The following is a 24983-nucleotide window of genomic DNA, read 5'->3' on the forward strand; positions in this document are numbered from 1 at the left end:
CCGAGGGCAGAGACAGTTTATTCACTCAGCTGCCCCACCCCCCCGTCCAGAGGAGCTTCCCTCCTGGAGGTGCCCTGGGAAGGCACCGTAACAGTAGGTGAGGGGGTGCCAGGGCCTCATACCTGGCAGACTGCCCCCTACGTGTAACAGACAGCCTGCAGGGGCAGATACGGGGTGCACAGCCACCCGCATTCCAGTCTCAGGTGCCAGGAACCCAGGCCCGAAGGTTCCAGCGGGAGCACCTGCTGGCTCCCCTGTCCCTCACGGGGGACTGCCCGCTGGGCGGCTGAGGGGCAGGGCCCAGGCCTCACTTGTCGAAGTGGTCCAGGGGGTAGTGCTCCCCGTAAGTCTGCAGGTGCCGGGCCAGGGACTCTTGCTGCTTGCGGAGCTGGGGGGGCATCTCCTGATACACGTCCGAGAAGAGCAGGCTGGGGCTGGGCTTCAGCTTCCGCTCGGCCTGCTCGAAGGCTTCCATCACCTGTGGAACCCAGGGTAGTGGGTGGCAGGCAGCCTCCCCAGACAGCCTGGTGCCTGGTGGGGACCCCGCGAGGCAACCTGTCCCAGCCCGTCACCTACGGCAGCCAGCCTGACCCCAGGCCTCTGTCCCCGGCAGGGCGTGGCTTGTCGAGGATGATGGGCAGGGTGGGGTGTGCAGCTGCCTGACCCCAGGCTGTGCCCTGGGGTTCAGTACACTGGGCTGAGGGGGGCAGCGAGCTGCCTGTGGCCAGGGCACCCCCGACTGCACATGGATTACGTCACCTGGCCCTCAAACTGTCTGGTGGAGTGGGCACCACCAGGACCCCTTCAGAGATCAGGAACGGAGGGCAGACAAGTGGCCCAGGACGCGCGCCAAGGACACGGACGCAGCACTGGTGCAGCCCCGAGGCTCCCCGCTGCCCCCATCCCAGCCCTCGTCACCTTCTTGCGAGACTGCTTCCTCCAGGCCTTCTCCTGCTCCTCGTCCCACCAGCCGCGGCTCAGCAGGAAGTGCCGCAGCCGGGAGATGGGGTGGTCCTGCTTGTCCCAGTAATTGACCTCGTCCACTGAGCGGTACGCGGAGCTGTCGTCACTGGTGCTGTGGTGGCCGATTCTGCCGGGGAGTGGGCCAGGGTCAGGAACGGGAAGGGATGGCAGGGGTGGCAATGGAGGGGAGGGGGCCACACTGGGGAGAGTCAAAGCCCTGGGGGCGGTGGCTGGGGAGGGGCGGGCACCTGTAGGTCATGGCCTCAATGAGGAAGGGCTGGTTCTCGGCCACTGCCCGCCGCCGGGCCTCCTTCGTGGCGTTGTACACGGCAAACACGTCGTTGCCGTCCACGCGGATTGACATGATGCCGTAGCCAGGGCCACGTGCCGCTGTGGGCACAGAGGGGTGGCTGCTTAGGCCCCGGGGCCCAGATGAGAAGCGAGGAGGGAAGAAGGCTGGGGCAGGGGCAAGGAGGGGACGCCAGTCCGTACCGATGCCGTCCCCGCGGTACTGCTCAGAGGTGGGCGTGGAGATGGCGTAGCCATTGTTCCGGCAGAAGAAGATGATGGGACACTCGAGTGTGGCGGCGAAGTTGAAGCCTGCGTGGGCATCCCCCTCGCTGGCCGCCCCCTCCCCGAAGTAGCAGATGACGACCCTGTTGGCGTTGGCCCGCTTGGCGGCGTAGGCTGCCCCCACCGCTGCAGGGGTGTGAGTGGGCAGTGAGCAGGAGTGGACACACGCATAAGGAGGGCACTCTGCGTGTGCGCACGCATGCAAACCCCCCCCCCCCCCAGGACACTGGCCCTGGCCCAGCGCTCTGGGGCTGAGGCCGGCTGTGGTCTGGCTCCCCAGGGAAGAAGACCTGCTTCCCACCCCAGCACCTGCCCGCAGCCGACCATTGCTCCACGCTCCCAGCTCCAGCTCAGGCCAAACACTTGGGCATCACCCCCCACTCCAAGCCCTCAGCCATTCCCCATATCAACTTCACCTTCAAAATACAGCCACTGCCACCCTCTCGCCCATCCTGGTCCCCCAGCACCCTGGCCAAGCCACAGCCGCGTCCTGAGTTCTGACACAGCCTCCTCCCTGGCCCCTGCTACCCTGAGCAGCCAGACCCTGTTCAAACGTCCACAGCACTGTGGCTTTGGGAACACTTCTGAAACTCAAAGTCCCCTGCTAATCTGCGCGCTCTGCACCCCTCCCCTACCTCCTCAGCCAGCCTTGGCCTCTGCCCCCGCTCCTCACTCACTCACTCCCTGACGGCTCTGCACTTGAATGTCACCTGCACCCACCACCGCTTCTCACAGGGCTTGCGTCCCTAACCTCTGGACGCCGGTCTCTGTCCTGGGTGCTGGCCAGATCCATGCCACAATGCTCACAGCATGGCATCTGGCACAAGGTGGGCACCCAAATGGAAGGTGCCGGGACTCAACCTGTCACTCCACTGCCACCTCCTCAGAAGGCTGCCTTGCGCCGTGCCAGGAGGCCTGCACTCCTGTCCCCGCCCAGAACACCACCCCAGGAGGCCTGCACTCCTGTCCCCGCCCAGAACACGAGCTCCTGGTGTGCTGGGCGCACCACTGGCCTCTGGGGCAGAGCGGCAGCTGCGACCAGGCTGCAGGCCCCGGAGGGCAGGAGAGGTCCAACTGCTTGGTCTCTGCTGTATGGTGCAAGCGGTGCCCTTTAATGGAAGGGGCTCCAGGGCAGCTGCAGTAAGGGTGGGGAAGGAGGGAGGTACGGGGTTAGGGCAAGGACCAGGCCCTGGGGTCGCCTGTTCTGAGCCCCTGATGTTCCCTCTACTGCAAGCGCGCCCCTTGCAACACTTCCGTTTCCTGCTGTCAGCGGTGAGTGAGGGCCCCGTCAGACAGCACACGGCAGCACACGCCCAGACCCTGGCCGACACACGGGACCACGCAGTGCTCAGACCCCAGCAAACGCTCGGGAACACAGCAGCTGTGCTGGGAGCAGCTGGGTGGGGCAGATGCACGTCTGGGAGACCGCGAGCGTGGTCACACCAGCTCAGGGCTACTGGACATGGTAGGGACAAAGCCCTCTCCAGAAGGGTCCCAGCCAGAAGTGTCCGGAAAGCCTGGAGCAGAGCTGGCTCTGTGGGTGGCACTGCCCAGAAGGCCACCTGGAGGGGAGGGGCGGGCGGAGGCTGGACAGGGCGCGGCACCAGGGCAGGCGTCCTCACCCTGAGGGATCTGCGTTGCCAGTGGAGAGGAGATGGTGACAAAGTGGCGCTCCTTGCAGCCGTAGTGGACGGGCATCTGGCGCCCCTTGCCCCGGTCGCTCACGTTGCCATAGCACTGGGCCATGAACAGCTCCAGGGGGTAGTCCCGGTACATCAGCACGCCTGGGCACGGAGGAGGCCACGGTCAGCTGAGGGTGGGGACAACCAACCCAGAGACCTGGGAGAAGCCCCTTGCCTCCACTTCCCTGTCTATACAACATGGGAGCAGGACTGGGCAGGGCAGGCAAATGCACAGGCTCGCGGGGACCGGCAGGTGTCACAGACATGTGACCGTGGGCAGGCTGGAAAGTGTGGGCCTATGAGAGGGAGGCCGATGCCTAGCTCCTCTGATTTCTCAAGAGGAGGAGGAAGTGGGCATTCGGCCTAATGATTAGGACACCGGCAGCCGACACCACAGCGCCGGGGTCGAGTCCCAGCTCCACTCCTCACTCCAGCTTCCTGCAAACGCGCACCCTGGAAGGCAGTGGTGGCCTACGTCCTCGGATCCCTGGCTGCAGTGGGCATTCTGGGGAGTGAACCAGCAGATGAGGGCCCTCTCTCAAGTGAGTGCAAATTTACAAAAAGTGGCAGGCATCCAGCCGTTTTCTTCTTCAGATTTAATGACAAATTTCGAGACCTTTAGGTGTTTTTAATTGATTCAGACGCTTACTTGATCACGATGAACCCAGTCAACGCCAGGACCACTGGCTCCCGCGCTGCCTGGAGGGGAGCCCTCTCCCGCAAGCACAGCCTCTGGACGCCCACCTCACCTGCTCTGGGGAAGGGGCCCTGCCTGCTACGACAGAGGGCGGGGCGGAGTCTGCGACGTCCTGGGGGGGCTGTGCCCCTCAGCGGCCTCCTGAGAAGGAGCGGCATCCTCGCTCCACCGCCGAGGCCCCCGGCCCCGTCTCCAGACCCGTGTTGGAGACCCGTGTTCCTCGTGTTCCCCGCAGGACGCCCTCCAGGCGAATCACGAGGATCACGTTACACACACAGCGTCACTTTTTTTTTTTTTTGGCAAGCAGAGTTAGACAGTGAGAGAGAGAGACAGAGAGAAAGGTCTTCCTTCCGTTGGTTCACCCCCCAAATGGCCGCTACAGCTGGCACAAGCCAGGTGCTTCCTCCTGGTCTCTCATGCAGGTGCAGGGCCCAAGCACTTGGGCCATCCTCCACTGCTCTCCCAGGGCACAGCAGAGAGCTGGACTGGAAGAGCAGCAACCGGGACAGAATCCGGCGCCCCAGCTGGGACTAGAACCCGGGGTGCCGGCACCGCGGGCGGAGGATTAGCCTAGTGAGCCGTGGCACTGGCCCAGTGTCACGTTTTGTGACGCACATCTTCCCTCAACAGCAATCGCAAGCATCAGCTCAGATTACGGAGCACGCGCTGATGAATGCCCAGATGACCCGAGGAGACGGCGCCCTCCGCGTCCTCAGCCGGGGAACGAGAGCTCCCACCCCAGCGAGGGCGGAGTGGGGAGCCCGCACAACGCAGACTCGCGCACACAAGCCAACACCAAGCTGGAGGGGGGGAAGTGGGGAGCATCTCTGCTCTCCAGCTAACAGGGTGCCCCGAGGGATGTCCGCACGGCTCGGCTCAGGTCTGCCTACACCGCTGGCTTTGAGACTACGCACTTCCTGAGGAGTGGAGGTGCTGCGAGTACCGTGAACACGCCTCAGAATGGGCATGGAACACACTCACCCTGGGGCCACCGGGTGAGCTTGGGGAAGGAGGCTCAGTGGCCGGGTGCTGCTGACCTGTACCAGGTGGGGACCATCCCTGCTGCCTCCCAGGGCGCACATTAGAGGAGGCTGGATTGGAGTGGAGCCACGCACTCCAGTACAGGACACGCGTGTTCCAGTGGAGACTTAACCTCTACTGCACCACACACCCACCCCGAGCCTGGCACCCCTTCCTGGCACTGGGCTGCTCCTGGAAGAGCACGTGGGCTAACAAAAATGTGCAGGCGGACATACCTGCCTCCCGATACTGGCCAAACACCAGGTCTGTGTTTTCCAGGGCGGCCGCACTCCCCACATGTGTGCCCTCCTCACCGTAGTTGGTCATGTAGAAGGAGATCCGGCCCTGGGGGAGGGCGAGGGGGTTTGGTTATGCTGAGCAATGACACAATCAGTCCAATCTGCCCAAGCCCTGATGGCCCCGTTAACCAAGTGTCTTCCTGAAAGCCAGCCCTGACCAGGCCCTGCTGGGGCTCCTGCCCCCAGGGAGCTGCCAAGTTAGAGCCTGGGCAATGAGGTCTCTGGGATGGGAGCCCAAGGAGGGACCTGTCCCAGCGGAAGGGCATCAGAGGACTGTCTAAAGTGAGCAAAGGCCAAGTGCATGGAGGGCCCCAGGCAGAGGCACCAGAAAGGCCACAGGCCAGAAAGGCTGGAGGCAGGAGAGAGCAGGCAGGGTAGTGCAGGGCAGGCAGCATCTGTAACCACACACAGTTCTCCAGGGAGCCCCGTGGTCAGCCTGGGGTTTTAAAAGCCTCTCGGGCTGCCTACGGGAAATGGAAAAGCCAGGAGGGTGGGCCTGGCTGGGAGTGGTGCCAGGGGAAGAGGAGCAGAGGGATGAGTCCAGGGAGCCCAGTCAGAGTGCTGGGGGCACCCGGGCCAGCCCCCTGCTCCCACATCTCCCAACTGCACCCAAGTTACCAGTCTCCCACGCAGGCAGAGCTGGCCTGGGACACAGCTTTAGCTTTGCTTTCTGGATGAGGGACCACTGCAGCCAATGCCCTGCCCTGCCCTCCCTTCTTCTTGCACCCAGCCAAAAGCATGGGCCTGTGGCTGCTTCCTGCCAATGAGGGGCAACAAGTAGTCTGGAAGCCGAGGCACCAACAGTGAGCAGGAGAGAGGGAGGGCCCGGGCTCTGATGAGTGATTTCTAAGGCAGGACCCAGAGAGGCACAAGGTGGGTGGGAGGTGCAGGTCCACAGACTGGCAAAGGCTGGATGGCAGAACCCTGCTCTGTGAAATGGGCCCAGGGAGGAAGAGGAACAGGTCTGGGAGGAAGACACGAGGTCAGGTTTGGACATGCAGGGAGAGGCCAGGGGGCGCCAGGGCTCTGAGACGCTTGGATGGAGACCTGGGGAGCCGCAGGTGCACGGGAACCAAAGCACCAGGCCACGTGCAGGGGAAGCAGGGCAAGCCGGGGTGGTCCTGCAGGACCCCGTGGCCAGCCCTCCTCAGGTTCAGCGGGGTTCCCTGTGGATTCCCGGCCTGGCTTTCTGGTTGTTGTGGGGGAAACTGATGAATACGAGCTTTCTTCTAAGTGAGGAACCAATTAAAAGTTAATTGGCTTTCTAGTGCCAAGTGAGTGGGTGGAGGCTGGGTGCTGAAGGCCTGGCAGGGCTGTCAGGTGAGCGCAGAGAGGGGCCTGAGACAGCCCCAGAGGAAACAGGACTTGAGCAAGTGGCAGAAGCTACTGGGGCCCACCCAGTGCCTGGCCCCTTCCTCTGCCAACAAGCTCACTCCAGGGCAGGGGGGCCCTGCCAGACGGAAAACTACATTCCTGTCCCCTTGCAACTAGCAGTGACCAACGAAACGCAAGCAGACCTCACTGGGTGGGACCCCCTGGAAAGTTCTATAGAAGTGGGGGTGGGGACTTAGCCTCGTCTGATCTTCCTTCTACTTCCTGCCTGGAATGAAACTACAGGGAGCTCCGTGAAGGTAGAAGTCAGCACCAGGCAATGCAGATGGCAGTGCTGGGAAATGGGCATCCCATGACCCCACGGTGCTACTGCCCAGCCCAGCCCCAGGCAGCTCATTTCCAGGTTTCCTTGATCAAACAGGAGAAAGCATGAATCTGTTTGAGCTAGCGGTTGTGTTTATTTGCTAGGGCTCCCCTCCGTGCTGCATGGGAAGGTGGTCTGTCACAAACAGACCCTAACAGCAGCTGAGCCCTGAGTGATGGCACAGGGACCTTACTGAGGGTGTCCTGTCAGCCAAGCACCTACTATGCAGGGTCTCCCTGAATCCCAGGCCGACCCTACAGACGGGTTCTATCAGGACCCTCCCCACTTTTAACAGAATTTGAAGCAGGCTGGCACTGCCGTGCAGTGGGTTAAGCCACTGCCTGTGACACCCACATTCTCTGTGAGCACTGGTTCTAAGTCTTGACTGCTCCACTTCCAATCCAGCTCCTTACAATGTGCCTGGGAAAGCGATGGAAGATGACTCCAAGGGCCTGGGTCCCTGCCACCCGTGTGGGAGACCCGGATGGAGTTCCAGATTCCCATCTCCCACCTGGCCCAGCCTTGGCTGTTGCAGCCATCTGAGAAGTGAACCAGCAGACGGAAGACCTCATTCTCTGTGTCTCTCCCTGTCTGTAACTCTGCCTTTCAATTGAATAAATCTTAAAACTTTTAAAATTCATTTATTTGAAAGGCAAAAAGACTCAGAGCACTCTCCCATCCATACTGGTTTTCTCCCAGATGGGCCAGGTCAAGCTAGGAGCCTGGAACTTGATCTGGGTCTCCCACGTGGGAAGCAGGGGTTCAACCACTGGAGCCATCCCTGCTGCCCCCAGGGTCAGCACGAGCAGGAGGCTGGACTCGAACCCAGGCCCCCAGTGTGGGATGTGGGTGTTCCAGGCACAAATGGCTGCCTTGAGACCCACATTTTTACAGTGAAGAAATGTGAGGCAGAGACAAGAGACTACACCTGTGTAGTCACGGCTGTGCCTGGGTCTGAGCGCACAGGCAGGGGCGGCCTGGCGTGGCAGAGATTGTGGGGAGGGGGGCAGAGCACGGAGCCCACCGTAGAATGGGAGACAGCGTGGTGAGGCTTGACCCTGTGGACAGTGGGTGCCCAGGGAAGTCTCTGGGTGGGGTGAGGACCTCCCTACTTGGGGAAGCCACAGGAAGCATTCCTGTGAGTGGGAAAGTCAGGAGTGGGCTGCCCGCCTGCATCCACTCAGTCGTGTCCTCCTGCCCACGGGCCTCGCACCTCAGTGGGAATCACTAAGGGGCTTGACCCCCAGGGACCTGATGTAAACGCAGACTTCCAGGCCCACCCTGTTTCCCGTGCACAGGAGGGTCAGCATCTGAGGGCTGCCTGCCCAACACCCTTCCCCTTCTCCAACAGGAACCCTGCCCCGGCTCTCATCTGTGTGGCCTGGGAGCAGTGGCCTCTACTCCTCCACCCTCGGCTCCTGGGTGTGGCATGGGGCCTGAGCCTGGCCAGCGAGCATCAGCCGGGGGCCTTCTGCAGGACCCTAAGGGACTGTTCTGTTTCCACTGCCGCACGGAGTGGTAACCACAAGGCTGGCAGCGTCACAGGACCCGACACCACCGTCAGTCTTCAGGGCGACCTGAGGCCAGTTCAGGTAAGATGGAAGCACTGGGGGTCCCAGGGCCAGAACCTCAGTCTCACAGACCAGCTCAGGGCCCACACAGAACCTTTTTTCTCTACCACCTCTCCCCGAGCTGAGGACGACCAGGGACCACCACCACCACCTGGAAACAAAGGAAGCCAAAGCAAAGAGGAGAGGGAAAGGCCCGAGAGCACCTCCTGAGCCCTCTGGATGCAGCCACGCCTCAGTGCAGAGCCCTGTGGCCTCGCAGTTAGTAAGTCAGCAAATCCTCCTGCGGACCTTGGTTTGCCCAGGCCCATGTCCCCCTGGGACCAAGACTTCTAAGGATCAGAGGACATCTGGCATGGGCCTCAGTGCTCCGTGGGTCCTCCGGGTTTGTCAGGACTGTGAGCTGCAGAGAGCGAGGGCTGGAGGCTTCCACTCCTGCCCTTCCTGCACCTGAAGCCTCCAGCCAGGCCCACAGCCGTGTCCTCCTGACAGGGTCACCCTCTGCCCTTGGGCAGGACCCCTGTCCACACTCCCATTCTCTTCTTCCAGAGTCCCATGAACACACCGAGAATGCCAAGGAGCCCTCCTCCCTTCCCCTGGCCCCCACACACGAGGATCTCTATCCTCTTCCCTGAACACGGCTGGACGACCACAGGGGACTGAGTCCTCCGCAGGCGGCCACGCACCTGCCGCTGGGACTCGTAGAGGATGCGGTCCATGGTGTTGAGCAGCGTCATGCTCTGGTAGAACTTCAGCACCTTCTCCTGGGGCAGCTGCAGGTGGGGGCACACGGATATGGGCCTGTTGGGATCACAGGGGACACAGGCAAGGGGCCCGGGCACGGGGGCACGGGGGGCACGGGGAGGTGACAAGGCAGCCGCTCACGTGGGGGTCCTCGCTGGGGTTGATGATCTGGCCCTGCCGGTCCATGACGCGGTAGATGGGGATGCCCGAGATGACATTGGGCTGGATGAACTCGAGCTTGTCTATGAACTCCGCCGAGGCCCCGGGGAACTGCGGCTTGTCGTCCAGGGAGGAGAACTGCTGCTGCTGCTGCCACCTGGGGAGCTGCTGGGGAGAGGGCGGGGACGCCATGTCAGCAGTGGCACCGAGGCTCCAGGGATGCAACCCTGGCAGCGGGGTGGCATGTGAGCGAGCCAACAGGGCCCCAGCCTGAACCCCAGCTCCACCACGTTCTCCACCTTCAGGCTAACGACTTCCAGGTCTGTTCCTCCCCTGAAAACTGGGGGGAAAGCAGGAGCACCTTCCCACAGGGTTGTCGTGAAGATCACGGACTAAAAAGCGTCGAGCAGCTCCCTGGTAGCTATGAGGGACTTCAAATGGGTCATGGAGGGCCCAGCTTTGTGGCACAGTGGGTTAAGCAGCCACCTGCGGTGGACGGCATCCCTTGTAAGTGCCGGTCCGAGTCCTGGCTGTTCTGCTTCTGATCCAGCTCCCTGCTGATGCACCTGGGAAAGCAGCAGGAGACGGCTCAAGAGCTTGGGCCCCGCCACCCATGTGAGACCCAGGTGGGGTTCCAGGCTCCTTGCTGCTGCAGCCACTGGGGGAGTGAACCAGCGGATGGAAGATCTGTCTTCCTCTTTTTCTGCATTGCTCTGCCTTTCAAAATAAATAAATGTTTGTGGGACTAGAAAGTTTATTTGGCTGCAAAAGAAATTTGAAATCCATGCATAAAGGAGAGGTCTTTGGGGCCAGCGCTGTGGCGTAGCAGGTAGGGCTGTCGCCTGAAGTGCTGGCTTCCCATATATATGGGCACTGGTTCGAATCCTGGCTGCTCCATTTCTGATCCAGCTCTCTGCTGTGGCCTGGGAAAGCAGAAAAAGATGGCCCAAGTGGTTGGACCCCTGCATCCATGTGGGAGACCCAGAAGAAGCTCCTGGCTCCCAGCACTTGGCTTCAGATTGGCCCAGCTCCAGCTATTGCAGCCATTTGGGAAGTGAACAATCGTATGGAAGACTTCTAATTTCACCTTTCAAATAAATCTTTTTATTTTTTTAAAGAGGTCTTCAAAAATTAATGGAAAATGCATTTATGTACAGATTTCAAAAAAATGTTATACCAAGCTAAACTTAGCTTTTTGTTTATCTGAGAGGCAAGCAGACAGACACATGTCCATCTGGTAGTTTGCTCCCCGCTCACGGTGGCCAGGGCTACAGCCAGGAGCTGGGAACTCAATCAAGGTCTCAATCAAGATGGCAGGACTCGTAATACTTAAGCCATCACTCTGCCTCCCAGAATCTGCAGTGACAGGAAGCTGGAGTCAGCCGAGTTCCGATCCCCTCCGCAAAGACAGTAAATGACCCGCCCTCTGCATGTGCACACGCAGCCCCTCCCGGTCTGCACACTGGAGAACCTTCCTGGAAACGTCACGAGGCTTAAACGAGCTCACGCATGGGAAAAGCTCAGCAGCGCCCCTGAGTCAGGCAGTGAATGGTCAGAACCTCACTGGCAGCACCCCCAGTATCCCCTCCACCCTGTCACCAGGCCTCCTCCTCAGGGCTCCAGCACCCTCTGCTCCCAGCCCTCCCAGCCCGGGCTGAGTCATTCAGCAAATATTTGAGCACCTGCTTTGTTCTGGTCTTGTGCAGGGTTCTGGGAACCTGAGGCAGGCTGGACACGTGTCCTTGCTGACCAAGTGATGATGAGAGGAAGGCAGGGGGAGTCTGGAGAGGGGCACTCCTGGCAAGGCATGGTGTTGCCTTGGTGGGAACTTTCCGGAAGGAGCAGAGTGGCTGTGGAGGCCTTTGGGGGCATCACTTCCTCAGAGCAGAGGCAAGGCTGAGAAGGCCCGGGGGACTTGGGGAGGCCTACAGACTCGCCAGAAGGAGAGCAATTAGAGTTCTCCGCCCTGATCCAGGCAGCCTTGACCGGGTGGCAGCACTGTAAGAGCAGTCACCGTGTGCCAGGCCGCGTGCTGCATGCACAGCCTCACCGAGTCCCCTGGGCGTCTGTGAGGCCAGCTTGTCTGCTACTGCATGGCCTTGACAACGAAACCGAGGCTTGGGGAATTACAAGAGCCTGCACTAGGACACAAAGCTAGAAAGAAAAATCGTGGCAGGACTGGGCTGAGGTTCATGCCCAAACCCTCGCTCCGACCGCGCCTGGTCCTCACGCATCTGCACCTTTGCCACAGCTGCCCCCACGAGTGGGAGACTGTGGCTCAGCTTCCAGTGGGAGCCAAGTAGGGTGGCGTCTGCTGCAAGCTGCCTCTCCCCACCTCTGACTGCGCTGAGCTAGCCGTCCAGGGCTCCAGAAGAGACGAGGCACTTGTGGCTGCAAGGAAATCACACTCCGACGGCGGAGCAAGTTGAGGTCTGACAACACCACGCAGACTTCCCCTCCCTGGGTGAGGGGAAACCGTCGGCCTTTTGCTTCCCCTTCTGAGGCTCGGCACAGCCAGGCCTTTCTATTGTCCATTATTCCTTTGTTCTGTGCGTGTCTCCCACGTGCGCCCCAGTTCCCTGCCGAAAAGGCAAGGACAGCGCCCAGGTGGCCTGCACAGCAGGCACTCACCACACCAGGCGGACGAGCACTGAGGTCTGCTGCCTCCAGGGCCGGAACGACCTGACCCTAGATCTAAAGGCCACGGTGGCTCTGCGTAAGACCTGCCTCTGGGCTTCCTCACCCGCCCAAGGCTGCACAGGGCTGGCAGAGACGTTGCCGCAATAACACATGGGGCCCCAAGAGGACAGAGTAGGGGGCAGCAAGGGTCAGGACAGGGTCTAAGGGCTCAGACCCAGCCAGGTGTCAGGACAGGGGGCACAGAGGACAGGCCTCTGACCAGGGGGCACCTCCATGCACCTGGAGCAGGGCCAGGGCTGCACCCTCCTCCCCCTACTTTCCTGGGCCTGTGGAGTCGACAGGGTTCCTGTACCCAGGGTTACTGCACTGATCCTAGAAGGGCTCAGCACAGAGCCTCGCCCACAGGAAATGCTTCCTATGGCAGAGGAAGGGCATGACTCCATGTTTTTGGAAAGACTGAGGGGTTTGTGGCAGCTTACAATGGCAGAGGCCCCACAGATCTACATAAAGCCCTGAAGCCACATGCTCTCCACAGGCGGGAAGGGAAACCACCACCTGCCGGTCTGCTTGGAGGTACTGGGACGGACCTGCGCAGTCATTCCCTGAGGCATCAGGGTCAAGGGCACCTGCCTCCTGACTGTGGACCAGAACTCCCAGAGCCCTGGTTTCCTCCTGTGGACCCCGGGGGTGGCACGAGTGCGATTAAACGAGGTAATGCATGTAAATGGATCGGCTGGCACCTGACAGAGAGGAAAAGCCGGCAGGTGTTATTTGGTGCCTGTTCTTGTCAAACAGGCAGACACAGAAGATTGGTTCCAAGTCAGGCCCGGAACTAAAGGCTGGAGACGGGAGTGGGGGGAGGTGGAGGGGGTAGCAAACAGGAGCACAAGGCTGCCACCCAGAGGGCAACCTCAGAAAAGGCAGGGGCAGGGACTCCAGGGCTACACTGCCTGTGTCCGACCCTGGTTCCGTCCCTTCCCAGCCGCGTCATGCTGAGCAGGAACCAGTCTCCCGGAACCTGCGTCCTCTTGTGGAGAGGCGGGAGAAGCCCCTGCCGCAGGGCTGGGAGGACTGGGTCATCGCCAGCAGCAGAGCGAGCACCAGGAAGAGCATCCTGGAGAAAGGGGTGTTGAACCAAGGCCTCCCAGGCAGGCGGGGGTGAGCCGGGCGCAGGGTGTGGCTAACACCTCAGCCTAGGGGACGCAAAAGACCTAGGAGAGAACGGCCTGGTGCCTGGGGCTCCTCGGACCACAGCTGCAGCATGTGAGCCCTGCGCCCAGGCGCTGTATGAGGCATGTTCCTGATGCACGCGTGCTCACTGACGCCGTGGGCACTGTCATGGCAGCTGCACAGAGGCGGTATCTGAGGCTCAGAGAGGTTAGCGGTTAGCCCGAGGCCACGCAGACCATGAGTGGGAATGGCAGCCGGGCAGCAGGAAGAGAGGTGAGGTCGAGTCTGGGTGGTGCCAGTCTACTCCGAGTGCCCTGCCCGGAGCTCAGCTGGGCCACCCGGGCCTGCCCTCTGCTAGGCTCTGACTCTGCCCCGCCACAGCAGAGCAGAGCCTCCCCTTCCTGGGAGCGCCGGTGTGATGATTAATCGAGCTTTCAGGGCCTCGGGGACCCAGGGGCTTTCTCAGAACTGAAGATGGAAAGGCCAAGAAGGACACTCATCTTTCCCTGAATCCAACCCAACCGGCCCCACATTAAAGCCCCCAGGGACCGCACAGCTCCGCAGCTCCAGCTCTTCCCAAGTGCTTGGCAAGTGCACTAAGTGTTTCCTAAGCACGACCTGCTTTTCAAGTTCCTTACTTGTTTATCTGAGGAGGGAGGTGAAGGGAGAAAGAGTGCCTGCTCCAACCACTGGTTCATTTCTCAAATGCCCACCAACACAGCTGGGGACAGGGTCAAAGCTGGGAACTCAATCCAGGTCTCCCATGTGGGTGACAGGGACCCAAACACTTAAGCCATCACTGCTGCCTCGGAGTCCACATGAGCAGGGACTCGAGCCCAGATAATTCAGATGTGGGACGCAGGGGTCGGACCTGTGGGCCAGATGCCCAGCCCAGAACGACCTTCTTCATCGCTCACAGGGCTAAGAAGGTGCCCCTGCTGAAGCTTCGCAGGTGCAGCCCTGGTGTTTGGGGTCTGGAAAGCTTCTCCAGCAGTGACACGTCAGCCCGGACAACCACACACCCGCAAAGGCCTGCAGCGGCAGGAAGCGCACTCCACATTCGATAGACAAGGGGCAGTGTGTGGCGCGGCAGGCTAAGCCACCACCTACGACACCGGTATCCCGTACGAGCACTGGGTCAAGGTCCAGCTGTTCTGCCTTTAATCCAGCTCTCTGCTAATGTGCCTGGGAAGGCAGCCCAAGAACCCCTTGCCATCCCCCATAACAGCCCTGGACGGAGTCTGGCTCCTGGCCTCAGCCTGGCCCAGACCCAGCCGTTGCGGACATTTGGGAAACGAAGCAGTGGATGAAGATCTCACTCACTTCCTTTCTCTCTCTCTTTTTTCTTTTAAGATTTATTTATTTATTTGAAAGTCAGAGTTACACAGAGAAGAAGGAGAGGCAGAGAGAGAGGTCTTCCATCCTCTGGTTTACTCCCCAATTGGCCGCAACAGCTGGAGCTGCGCCAATCAGAAGCCAGGAGCCAGGAGCGTCTTCCGGGTCTCCCACGCGGGTGCAGGGGCCCAAGGACTTGGGCCATCTTCTACTGCTTTCCCAGGCCACAACAGAGAGCTGGATCGGAAGTGGAGCAGCCGGGACTCAAACTGGCACCCATATGGGATGCCACGACTGCAGGTGGTGGCTGGACCCCCTCTCTTTCAAATAAATAAATAAATAAATAAATAAATCTTTATTTTAAAAAAAGTCCAGGCTACTCCACATTTCCAATCCATCTGCCTGCTAATGCATCCTAGAAGGTAGCAGAAGTTCAAGTGTTGTGTCCCTGTCACCCATGTGGGAGACCCAATCAAGTTCCAGCTCCTGGCTTTAGCCTGGTACAACCTCTACTGTTATGGGCGTTTGTGGAGTAAATCAATAGATGGAGGATCCTTCTTTCCCTCTCTCTGTGTCCCTCTGCCTTTCAAGGAGATGAAATAAACATTGGAAAAAGGAGAAATGATCAATCTGCTCTTTGTTCTTTGTTTCTGCTTTCTCTAGCCTCCCCTCCCCTTTTTAAAAGATTTACTTATTTATTTGAGGCAGAGTTAGAGGGAATGAAAGAGAAAGGTCTTCCATCCATTCGTTTACTCCCCAAATGGCTGCAAAGGCCAGAGCTGGGCAGATCCAAAGCCAGGAGCCAGGAGCTTCTTCAGGGTCTCCCACGCAGGTGCAGGGGCACAAGCACTTGGGCCATCTTCCACTGCTTTCCAAGGCGCATAAGCAGCGAGCTGTATCAGAAGTGGAGCAGGGGCCGGCACTGTGGCATAGCAGGTAAAGCCGCTGCCTGCTGTGCCGGCATCCCATATGGGCGCCGGTTGGAGTCCCAGCTGCACCACTTCCGATCCAGCTCTCTGCTATGACCTGGGAAAGCAGTAGGAAATGGCCGAAGTCGTTAGGCCCCACGTGGGAGACCCAGAAGAAGCTCCGGGCTCTTGGCTTTGGATCGGCCCAGCTCTGACCGATGCAGCCATTTGGGGAGTGAATCAGTGGATGGAAGATGCACCCCCACCCCCTCACGGCTGCTTTTCAAATAAGTGAATAAATCTTAAAAAAAAAAAAAAAGAGAGAGAGAGAGAGAGAGAAAAGAAAGAAAGAACAAGAAGTGAAACAGCCAGGACTCAAACCAGTGCCCATATGGGATGCCAGTGCCACAGGCAGAGGCTTAACCCACTATGCCACAGTGCCGGCCCCTTTAGCCCTTTCCCACCAGTAAAATCAAACTCCGCTGCTCAGCTCATTGGATCAAAACTCTGTCTTATGTAATGAAGTGCTGCCCAGATTCTAGAATCATAAGCAAATTAAGCAATTAAGGTTCTAAAGCTATATTTGCTGTAATTTTTAAAAAATTTATTTATAGGAAAGGTAGAGTTAGAGAGCAGAGGGGAGGGAAGGAGGAAAAGAGGGAGAAAGATATCTTCCATCCACTGGTTCACTCCCCAGACGGCCACAATGGTCAGGGCTGGGCCAGGCTGAAACCAGGAGATTCTTCCTGGTCTCCCACATGGGGGTAGGGGCCCAAGCACTTGGGCCATCTTCCACTGCTTTTTTAGGCACATCAGCAAGAAGCTGGATTGGAAGTGGAGCAGCCAGGACACAAACCGGCACCCATATAGGATGCTGGCACTGCAGGCCGTAGTTTAACCTGCTGCACCACAGCGCAGACCCCAATTTGCTATAATTTCGTCGTTTTTCTTTGAAAGAAAAAAAAAAGAGACAGATCTTCCATCCATTGGCTCACTCCCCAAATGTCCACAATAGCCAGAGCTGGGCCAGGTTGAAGCCAGGAGCCAGGAACTCAACCTAGGTCTCCCACATAGGTGGCAGGGACACAATCACTTGAATCATCCTCTGCTGCCACCCAAGATGGGCTGCAGCAGGAAACTAGAATAGGAGCAGAGTTGGGACTCAAACTCAAGCAGTCTGATAGGGGATGCAGGCATCCCAAGTAGCATCTTAACTGCTATACCAAATTCTCACCAACAGTTTGTCCTGTGACACAAGGAACAGAAAGAGAGCCAGCACAGCGGGGGTGCTTGTTGCAGTAGTTAACAGGCTGCTTGGGACTCTACATCCCACTTCAGAGTGCCTGAGTCTCCCACATGGATGGCAGAGGCCCAAACACTTGGCCCACCTTCCACTGCTTTCTCAGGCACATTAGCAGGGAGCTGGATTGGAAGTGGAGCAGTAAGGGCTAGAACTGGGGCTATGCTAACGGATGCTGGCACTGTAGGCAGCAGCTTATCCCACTGTGCCACATCCCAGTGGCCCTGGCTCCACTTCTAGTCCAGCTTCCTGTTAATGCAGACCTGGAGGGTAGCAGGAAATGGCTCAGGTACGTGGGTCCCAGCCACACACACAGGAGACCTAGATTAAGTCTGGGCTCCTGGCTCTGGCCTTGCTCAGCCCTGGCTGTTGGTGATATTTGTGGAATAAGCCAGCAGATGGAAAATCTCTCACTGTACGCCTATCTCTACCTCTGTGTCTTTCAAATAAAAAAATATAAATTAAAAAACTTTTTTAATTTATGAAAAGGAGGAAGAAAGAAGAGACAACCAGTGGGGCTGAGATGCAGAGGGAAGGGCATCTTGGGGCCTGAAGCCAGCTCCTCCCAAGCTAGCTTCCGGCCAGCCAGCGTGGGCTGAGTGGCTCAGACAATGGTGGGGCACACCAGGGCGGGACCAAGCTGAATACTGTGAGACCTAGGAGCCTGGTACTGGGCCTTGGAGTCCAGAGCTCCACATGAGATCTTACCTCTGCGATCCTCAGTTTCCCCAATGGTACCACTGCACAGGCCTTGCCATGTGGCTCTATTAAATTAATAATGGACATGAGCTGGCATTGTAAGTCAGAAAGAGATCTGTGATGTGAAAAGAGGCTGGGTTTCTTTTCTTTCTTTTTTCTTTTTTTTTTTTTTTTTAACTTTTTTTGACAGGCAGAGTGGACAGTGAGAGAGACAGAGAGAAAGGTCTTCCTTTTGCCTTGGTTCACCCTCCAATGGCTGCCGCGGCCGGCGCACCGCGCTGATCCGATGGCAGGAGCCAGGTACTTATCCTGGTCTCCCATGGGCTGCAGGGCCCAAGCACTTGGGCCATCCTCCACTGCACTCCCTGGCCACAGCAGAGAGCTGGCCTGGAAGAGGGGCAACCGGGACAGAATCCGGCGCCCCGACCGGGACTAGAACCCAGTGTGCTGCGCCACAAGGCGGAGGATTAGCCTATTGAGCCGCGGCGCCGGCCAGAGGCTGGGTTTCTTAAGACACTAGCTAAGAGAGACAAACGCACACAATTAGGTCAGTAAAGACTGTCTCCATTCATCCCACAACCCACACAGGCACCTGCCACTCACAGATGCTGTGCAGGGCTCTGCAGCCCCAGAGAGGCCGCCCCAACAGCCAGGTGCAGAAATCGCACTACTGGTCACCAGTGCAGGCTCAGGTCTAGGTGCCTCTGATCTCCAGCAGGGCAGAACCATCCTCACTCCACTTGCTAGGGTCAGAGAGGTGAAATGGGGTGGCCAAGTCCCACCCTGGAGTGGGGGCTAAGAAACTGTCGCCCAACCCCCAGACGACTTGAGTCTCCATCCTCCTCTTCTGAGCACTAAAACATCTGCCAATGTAGCAGCCGGAGGAAGCGTGGTAGAAATCAGGCAAACAACTCCAGGGCAGCAGAGTATGCTGGGAAAAGGGCGGAGGGAGACAGGACAAGAAGGCAGCAACAAACAAGGCAGCCTCGTCACCCTCCCAATACTGATGGCCCCACTACCCCATCCAAGCCTCCCATCACAACACACCCTCCCTACCTTACCCCAAAGGCACTATCTTCATTCCCACCTCCATAAAACTGTGCCATCAACCACGTAAGGCCACTTAAACTCACTGAGGTAGAATAATATTAAAACTTAGCTGGTTCGAGTCCTGGCTGCTCCACTTCCAATCCAGCTCTACTGTGACCTAGGAAAGTGGTGGAAAATGGCCCAAGTCCTTGGGCCCCTGCACCAGTGTGGGAGACCTGGAAGAAGCTCCTGGCTTTTGATTGGCTCAGCTCTGGCCCTTGGGGCCATTTGGGGAGTGAACCAAAGGATGGAAGACCCCCCCCCCCCATAACTCAGCCTTTAAAATAATAAATAAAACTTCAAAAAAAAAAAAAAAGAAAAAACAACTTGGGGGGGCAAGTATTTTGCAGAGCAAAGACACTTTCTGGGACTCATGCGTCCCACAACAGAGTGACTGAGTCCGAGTCCTGGCTCTACTTCCAATTCTACCTTTATGCTAATGTGCACCCTGTGAGTCCGCAGGTTATGGCTCAAGTACTTGGGATAGGGCTGCAGGGCTCCTAGCTTCATCCTGGCCCAGCCCTAGCTGTTGCTGGAATTTGAAGAGTGAACCAACATATGGAAGATCCTTCTATTTCTACCTTTCAAATAAAATGAAAATAAGTAAATAGGGGCCAGCACTGTGGCACAGAGTTGATGCCCTGGCCTGAAGCACCGGCATCCCATATGGGCGCCGGTTCGAGACCCGGCTGCTCCACTTCCAATCCAGTTCTCTGCTATGGCCTGGGAAAGCAGAAGAAGATAACACAAGTCCTTGGGCCCTGTACCTATGTGGGAGATCCGGAAGAAGCTCCTGGCTCCTGGCTTCAGATCGACACAGCTCCGGCTGGCCGTTGCAGCCAACTGGGGAATGAACCATCAGATGGAAGACCCCCCCTCCCGCCTCTCCTCTCTCTGTGTAATTCTTTCAAATAAATAAGTAAATCTTTTAAAAAAAGAAAATAAGTAAATAAAAGATTAAAACAGGTTCTTCAGTCACACCAGCTACATTTTTTTAAAAAGATCTTTTATTTATTTATTTGACAAGTAGAGTTACAGACAGTGAGAGGGAGAGACAGAGAGAAAGGTCTTCCTTCCGTTGGTTCACCCCCCCAAATGGCTGCCACGGCTGGAGCTACGCTGATCCGAAGCCAGGAGCCAGGTGCTTCCTCCTGGTCTCCCACACGGGTGCAGGGCCCAAGGACTTGGGCCATCCTCCACTGCCCTCCCGGGCCACAGCAGAGAGCTGGACTGGAAGAGGAGCAACCGGGACTAGAACCCGGGGTCCATAAGGGATTCCAGCACCACAGGTGGAGGATTAGCCAAGTGAGCCACGGTGCAGGCCCACCAGCTACATTTAAAAAAAAAATTTTTTTTTTACTTGACAGGTAGAGTTAGAGAGAGAGAGAGAAAGGTCCTTCTTCCATTGGTTCACTTCCCAAATGGCTGCCATGGCCAGCGCCACGCCGATCCGAAGCCAGGAGCCAGGTGCTTCCTCCTGGTCTCCCACATGGGTGCAGGGGTCCAAGGACCTGGGCCATCCTCCACTGCCTTCCCGGGCCACAGCAGAGAGCTGGACTGGAAGAAGAGCAACCAGGACTAGAACCCAGAGCCCATATGGGATGCTGGTGCCGCAGGCAGAGGATTAACCAAGTAAGCCATGGCTCAAGCCCCCTACATTTTTTTTTTTTTTAAAGATTTTATTTATTTGAGAGAGAGAGTCACAGAGAGAGGCAGAGACAGAGAAAGAGGTCTTCCGTCCTCTGGTTCACTTCCCAAATGGCCGCAACAGCCAGAGCTGGGCCAATCTGAAGCCAGAAGCCTCTTCTGGGTCTCCCACACAGGTGCAGGGGCCCAGGTATTGGGGCCATCCTCTACTGCTTTCCTAGGCCATCAGCAGAGAGCTGGATTGGAAGAGGGGTAGCCAGGACACAAACTGGCTGGTGCCCATATGGAATGCTAAAGCCGCAGAGGCTTAGCTTACTACAAACGCTATAGCATCGGCCCAACACCAGCTACATTTAAAGTGTGCAGTACCACATTTCAACTACTGCCAAAAGTTCTTGGGGCCAGCACTGTGGTGTAGTGAGCTGGGCTATAGCCTGCAACAGTGACATCCCATATGAGCACTGCTTCGAGTCCAAGCTGCTCCACTTTTTTAAATTATTTTTTCGAAGATTTATTTATTTGAAAGAGTTACACAGAGAGAGAGGTCTTTTTTTATCTATTTATTTTTTTGACAGGCAGAGTTAGACAGTAAGAGGAGAGACAGAGAGAAAGGTCTTCCTTCCATTGGTTCACCCCCCAAATGGCTGCTATGGCCGGTGCGCTGTGCCCATCTGAAGCCAGGAGCCAGGTGCTTCTTCTGGTCTCCCATGGGGTGCAGGGCACAAGCACTTGGGCCATTCTCCACTGCACTCCCGGGCCACAGCAGAGAGCTGGCCTGGAAGAGGAGCAACCGGGACAGAATCTGGCACCCCAACTGGGACTAGAACCCGGGGTGCCGGCGCCGCAGGTGGAGGATTAGCCTAGTGAGCCGCAGCGCCAGCCACTTTTTTTTTTTTAAGATTTATTATTTATTTATTTGAAAGTCAGAGTTACACAGAGAGAGGAAAGGCAGAGAGGGGGAGGGGAGGGGAAGGGGAGGGGGAGGGGAGGGGGAGAGGGAGAGGGAGAGGTCTTCCATCTGATGGTTCACTCCCCAGATAGCTGCAATGGCTGGAGCTGTGCCAATCTGGAGCCGGGAGCTTCTTCTGGGTCTCCCATGTGAGTGCAGGGACCCAAGGACTTGGGCCATCTTCTACTGCCTTCCCAGGCCTTAGCAGAGAGCTGGACAGGAAGTGGAGCAGCCAGGTCTCGAACAGGTGCCCACACTTCAGGGCTGGGCTTTAACCCACTGCGCCACAGTGCCGGACCCAGCTACTCCACTTCTGATACAGCTTCCTGCTAATGCGCCTGGGAAACAAGTGGAGAATGGCCCAAGTGCTTGGGCCCTGCCACCATGTGGGAAACCCAGATGGAGCTCCAGGCTCCTGGCTTCAGCCTGGCCCAGCCCTGCCCATTACAGCCATTTGGGGAGAGATCCAGCAGATGGAAGATCTCTCTAACTCTACCTTTCAAATAAATCTCTTTAAAGAAGAAGGGCCGGTGCAGTGGGGTAGCAGGTTAAGTCACCACACACAGTGCTTGCATCCCACGTGGGCATGGGTTCGAGTCCCAGCTGCTCTGCTTCTGATGCAGCTCCCTGCTAATCCCTGGGAAAGCAGCAGAAGATGGCCTAAATATTTGGGCCTCTGCACCCACGTGGGAGACCCAGAAGAAGCTTCTGGTTCCTGGCTTTGAATCAGCCCAGTTCATGACCCTGTGGCCATGTAGGGAGTGAACCAGCAGATGGAATATATCTCTCTGTCTCTCCCTCTATATATAACTCTGCCTTTCAAATCAATAAAACAAATATTTTTTTTTTTAAATAAGGAAGTTAGTTAGTTCTACTGGACAACCCTGGCCTAGAATCTTCTTTAACTAAAGCTATGGCTCCAGGCTGGTGCTGTGGCATAGTAGCCTCTGCCTGCAGCACTGGCGTCACATATAAGCCCCGGTTCCTGTCCTGGCTGTCCTCTTCCAATCCAGCTCCCCGTTAATGGCCTGGGAAAGCAGTGGAAGATGCCCAACTGCTTGGGCCCCTGCATCCAGGGTGGGGTGGGGACTTGGAAAAAGCTCCTGGCTTTGGACTGGCCCAGCTCCGGCCATTGCAGTCATCTGGGGAGTGAACCAGCAGATGAAAGACCTCTCTGTCTCTCCCTCTCTTGGTCTATAGCTCTCTCTCTCAAATAAAATCTTGGGGCTGACGCTGTGGTGTAGCAGGTAAAACCGCCCTCTACAGTGCCAGCATCCCATATGGGCACCAGTTCAAGTCCCGGCTTCTCCACTTCCGATCCAGCTCTCTGCTATGGCCTGGGAAAGCAGTAGAGGATGGTCCAAGTCCTTGGGCCCCTGCACCTCATGGGAGACCTGGAGGAAGCTCCGGGTTCCTGGCTTCGGATTGGCGCAACTCCGGCCGTTCAGGACAAGTGGGGATGAGACAGCGGATGGAAGATCTCTCTCTCTCTCTGCCTCTCCTTCTCTCTGTGTAACTCTGACTTCCAAATAAATAAATATATATTCAAAATAAATAAATAAAATCTTGTAAAAAAGAAATGCTATGTCCCTTCTCTACACTAAAAAAGTGGAGCCTCTTTTTAAAATCTTAGGTGGCAAAAATACAGGTGGGAGACAGTGACTCTAAGAAAATATAAATTGGGGCCAGCGCTGTGGCGTAGCAGGTAAAGCCACTGCCTGCAACGCCGGCATCCCATATGGGCGCCACTTTGAGTCCCGGCTGCTCCACTTCCCATCCAGCTCTCTGCTATGGCCTGGGAAAGCAGTGGAGGATGGCCCAAGTGCTTGGGAGACCTGGAAGTTCCTGGCTCCTGCCTTCGAATTGGTGCAGCTCCAGCTGTTTTGGCCATTTGGGGAGTGAACAAGCGGATGAAAGACCTCTCTCTTTCTGCCTCTGCCTAATAAATAAATAGATCCTTTAAAAAAAAAAAAAAAGAAAATATAAATCAAGATATACATAAACAGGGCCAGCATTGTGGTATAGCAGGTAAAGCCGCAACCTGTGACACCAGCATCTCACTTTCCCAGCTGCAGCACCTCAGATCCGGCTCCCTGCTACTGCGCCTGGGAAAGCAGTGGAGGGTGGCCCAAGTGCTTGGGCCTGCACCCGCAGGGGAGACCTGGAGGAAGCTCCTGGTTCCTGGCTTCAGCCAGGCCCAGCCCCAGCCCCAACCATTGCAGCCATCTGCGATGTGAACCAGCAGAAGGAAGATCTTATCTTTCTCTCTCTACCGGACTTTCAAATAAATACATCTTTAGAAACTTAACTAAGTAAACATATATAAATAAAAGTATGAGTATCCGTCCCCCCCCCAAAAAAAAATGAAGGCAGGCAGGCAACAAGGAGACTGAGCCAACAGAAACAGGTTTAATCAGACACAAACGACCTTCCCCTGGCCTGCCCCAGTCTGCCCACCTCCCACCCGACTTGCCCAGCCAGTGGGCTCTCGGGAATGAGGTCAACGGTAGAGGCTCTGACTGCTTTAAAAAAAAAAAAAAAAAAAAAAACACTACAAGAGAACAGCCCCAAGGCAGAAGGCTGCCCCGCCCCCTGCACCTGCGCCTCCTCGGCCTCTACCTGCTTCAGGTGATTCTCTTCCAAGCATTCACACCCTTCTTCCCTCCTTTCTATCAGAGATTCCCCCTACGGTTTCCCCTCCCTGCCTCACACACTGGGGCTCAGACCCAACCCCACAGTTCAAGCCACCTCCTTTCCGCTCCCCTCGCCAAGGTCGCGCCCCGACACTCCTGTTGCAGGGCTGGTTCTCACACCTCGCGTGTTTTCACAACCACCCCCTAAGGGTTCACCGAGGGGCACGGCAGGGCTGTGAGCCCCCCGGGCTGTAGCTCAGGCCCTTCCCTGGTCCACGTCAGCCCCTCTCCCCACCAGAGGGTCCGCGGGGCGACTTTACCCCAAGCGGCTTCTACCAGAAGGCCCTCGGACCCTTTGGACAAGAAATAAAAATTCCTCAAGGATTTTCGAGAAATGTGGGCAGATGCCCCGGCCGGTCCTCTCCTCCCTCGTAAATTCAACAAATACTTATGGCTGCCCTCCTCGGTAGCGTCCCAAGCACAGTCAAGTCCCTGCCTGCCGACGTCCCCTCAGGGCACGCAGGAGTCCATGGCTTCCTCCCACGACTCGTCTTAAACCGAGAACTGAGGCGAAGGAGCAAAGAAATGAAGACCCCATACAAGCCCGCGACTGGACCGCATTCCTCCTTTCTCGGCTTGGACGAGAACGTCCATCCACAAGAAACTCTCCCCTGGCCACGTCAGTCCGTTCTCCAGCCCCTGAGGGACACGGTCTCGCCGTCCCCGCGCCCCGCCGAGCGAGAAGACCTACCCTTACGCCTCCCTCAGAGCCCGCAGAGGGGCGACCTCGCCTTTCCCCTCCTCAGTGGAAGCTCCTCCCTCGCGAGGCCCCTCCGCGCGCTCTCCCAATCCTTTTTCGCTTCCTTGATTGCCAGCCCTTGCTGCATACCCTGCAGGTGACGCTCCGAAGAGGGTCTTTACGGCCCTATTACTCCTTAGGGAAAACTTCCAGGGGCCCCAAGTACTCACGGATCTAGTCAGCCCCCGCGCCCCAAGCTGCCGCAGCAACAGGGGCACAGCCTGGCGCCTAGGCCCCCAGACCCTCGCCGCGGAAATCGCTAACGCCATCTTGACTTACAACCCACTCGGCGACCCGCCCCCTCCTTTAACCTAGACCGGGGGCTGCCCTTTCATGAGCCTGATTCAATTGCCAGCACCACTGTGACATAGAACACCTGCTTCCAGTCCCACTTACGCCAGTACGCGTAAATG

At 57.5% G+C, this 24983-nt stretch overlaps 1 protein-coding gene across 5 annotated transcripts; it reads right to left on the reverse strand.

Annotated features, from left to right (window-relative positions):
- On the reverse strand, positions 1–24897 carry BCKDHA (branched chain keto acid dehydrogenase E1 subunit alpha). Of its 5 annotated transcripts, none has more exons than XM_002722294.5 (9): positions 24741–24896; positions 9384–9566; positions 9185–9271; positions 5172–5280; positions 3159–3320; positions 1456–1662; positions 1212–1353; positions 919–1090; positions 1–478 (listed from the first exon to the last, which is right to left on the reverse strand). In XM_002722294.5, exons 1-9 carry the CDS (start codon positions 24837–24839, stop codon positions 308–310), a joined length of 1332 nt encoding a protein of 443 aa, XP_002722340.1. In that variant the 5' UTR covers positions 24840–24896; the 3' UTR covers positions 1–307. The 5 variants fall into 5 exon arrangements, with proteins under 5 accessions (XP_002722340.1, XP_008247916.1, XP_069918249.1 ...); XM_008249694.4 differs by having other exon boundaries at positions 9384–9569; positions 24741–24892; XM_070062148.1 differs by lacking the exon at positions 24741–24896 and adding an exon at positions 24523–24545 and having other exon boundaries at positions 9384–9569.
- Positions 24898–24983: the final 86 nt, after the last annotated feature.

This window comes from Oryctolagus cuniculus, chromosome 18, assembly GCF_964237555.1.
Source record: "Oryctolagus cuniculus chromosome 18, mOryCun1.1, whole genome shotgun sequence".
NCBI classification, from domain to species: Eukaryota; Metazoa; Chordata; class Mammalia; order Lagomorpha; family Leporidae; genus Oryctolagus; species Oryctolagus cuniculus.

Coding starts and splice junctions, on each gene's coding strand:
- BCKDHA (XM_008249694.4), bottom strand. CDS start 24,839: ATGGCGTTAGCGATTTCCGCGGCGAGGGTCTGGGGGCCTAGGCGCCAG. Junction 5,281..9,184: donor TCTACGAGTCCCAGCGGCAG/GTGCGTGGCCGC, acceptor GCCCTCCCCCAG/GGCCGGATCTCCTTCTACAT. Junction 3,321..5,171: donor TGGCCAGTATCGGGAGGCAG/GTATGTCCGCCT, acceptor CTCCGTGCCCAG/GCGTGCTGATGTACCGGGAC.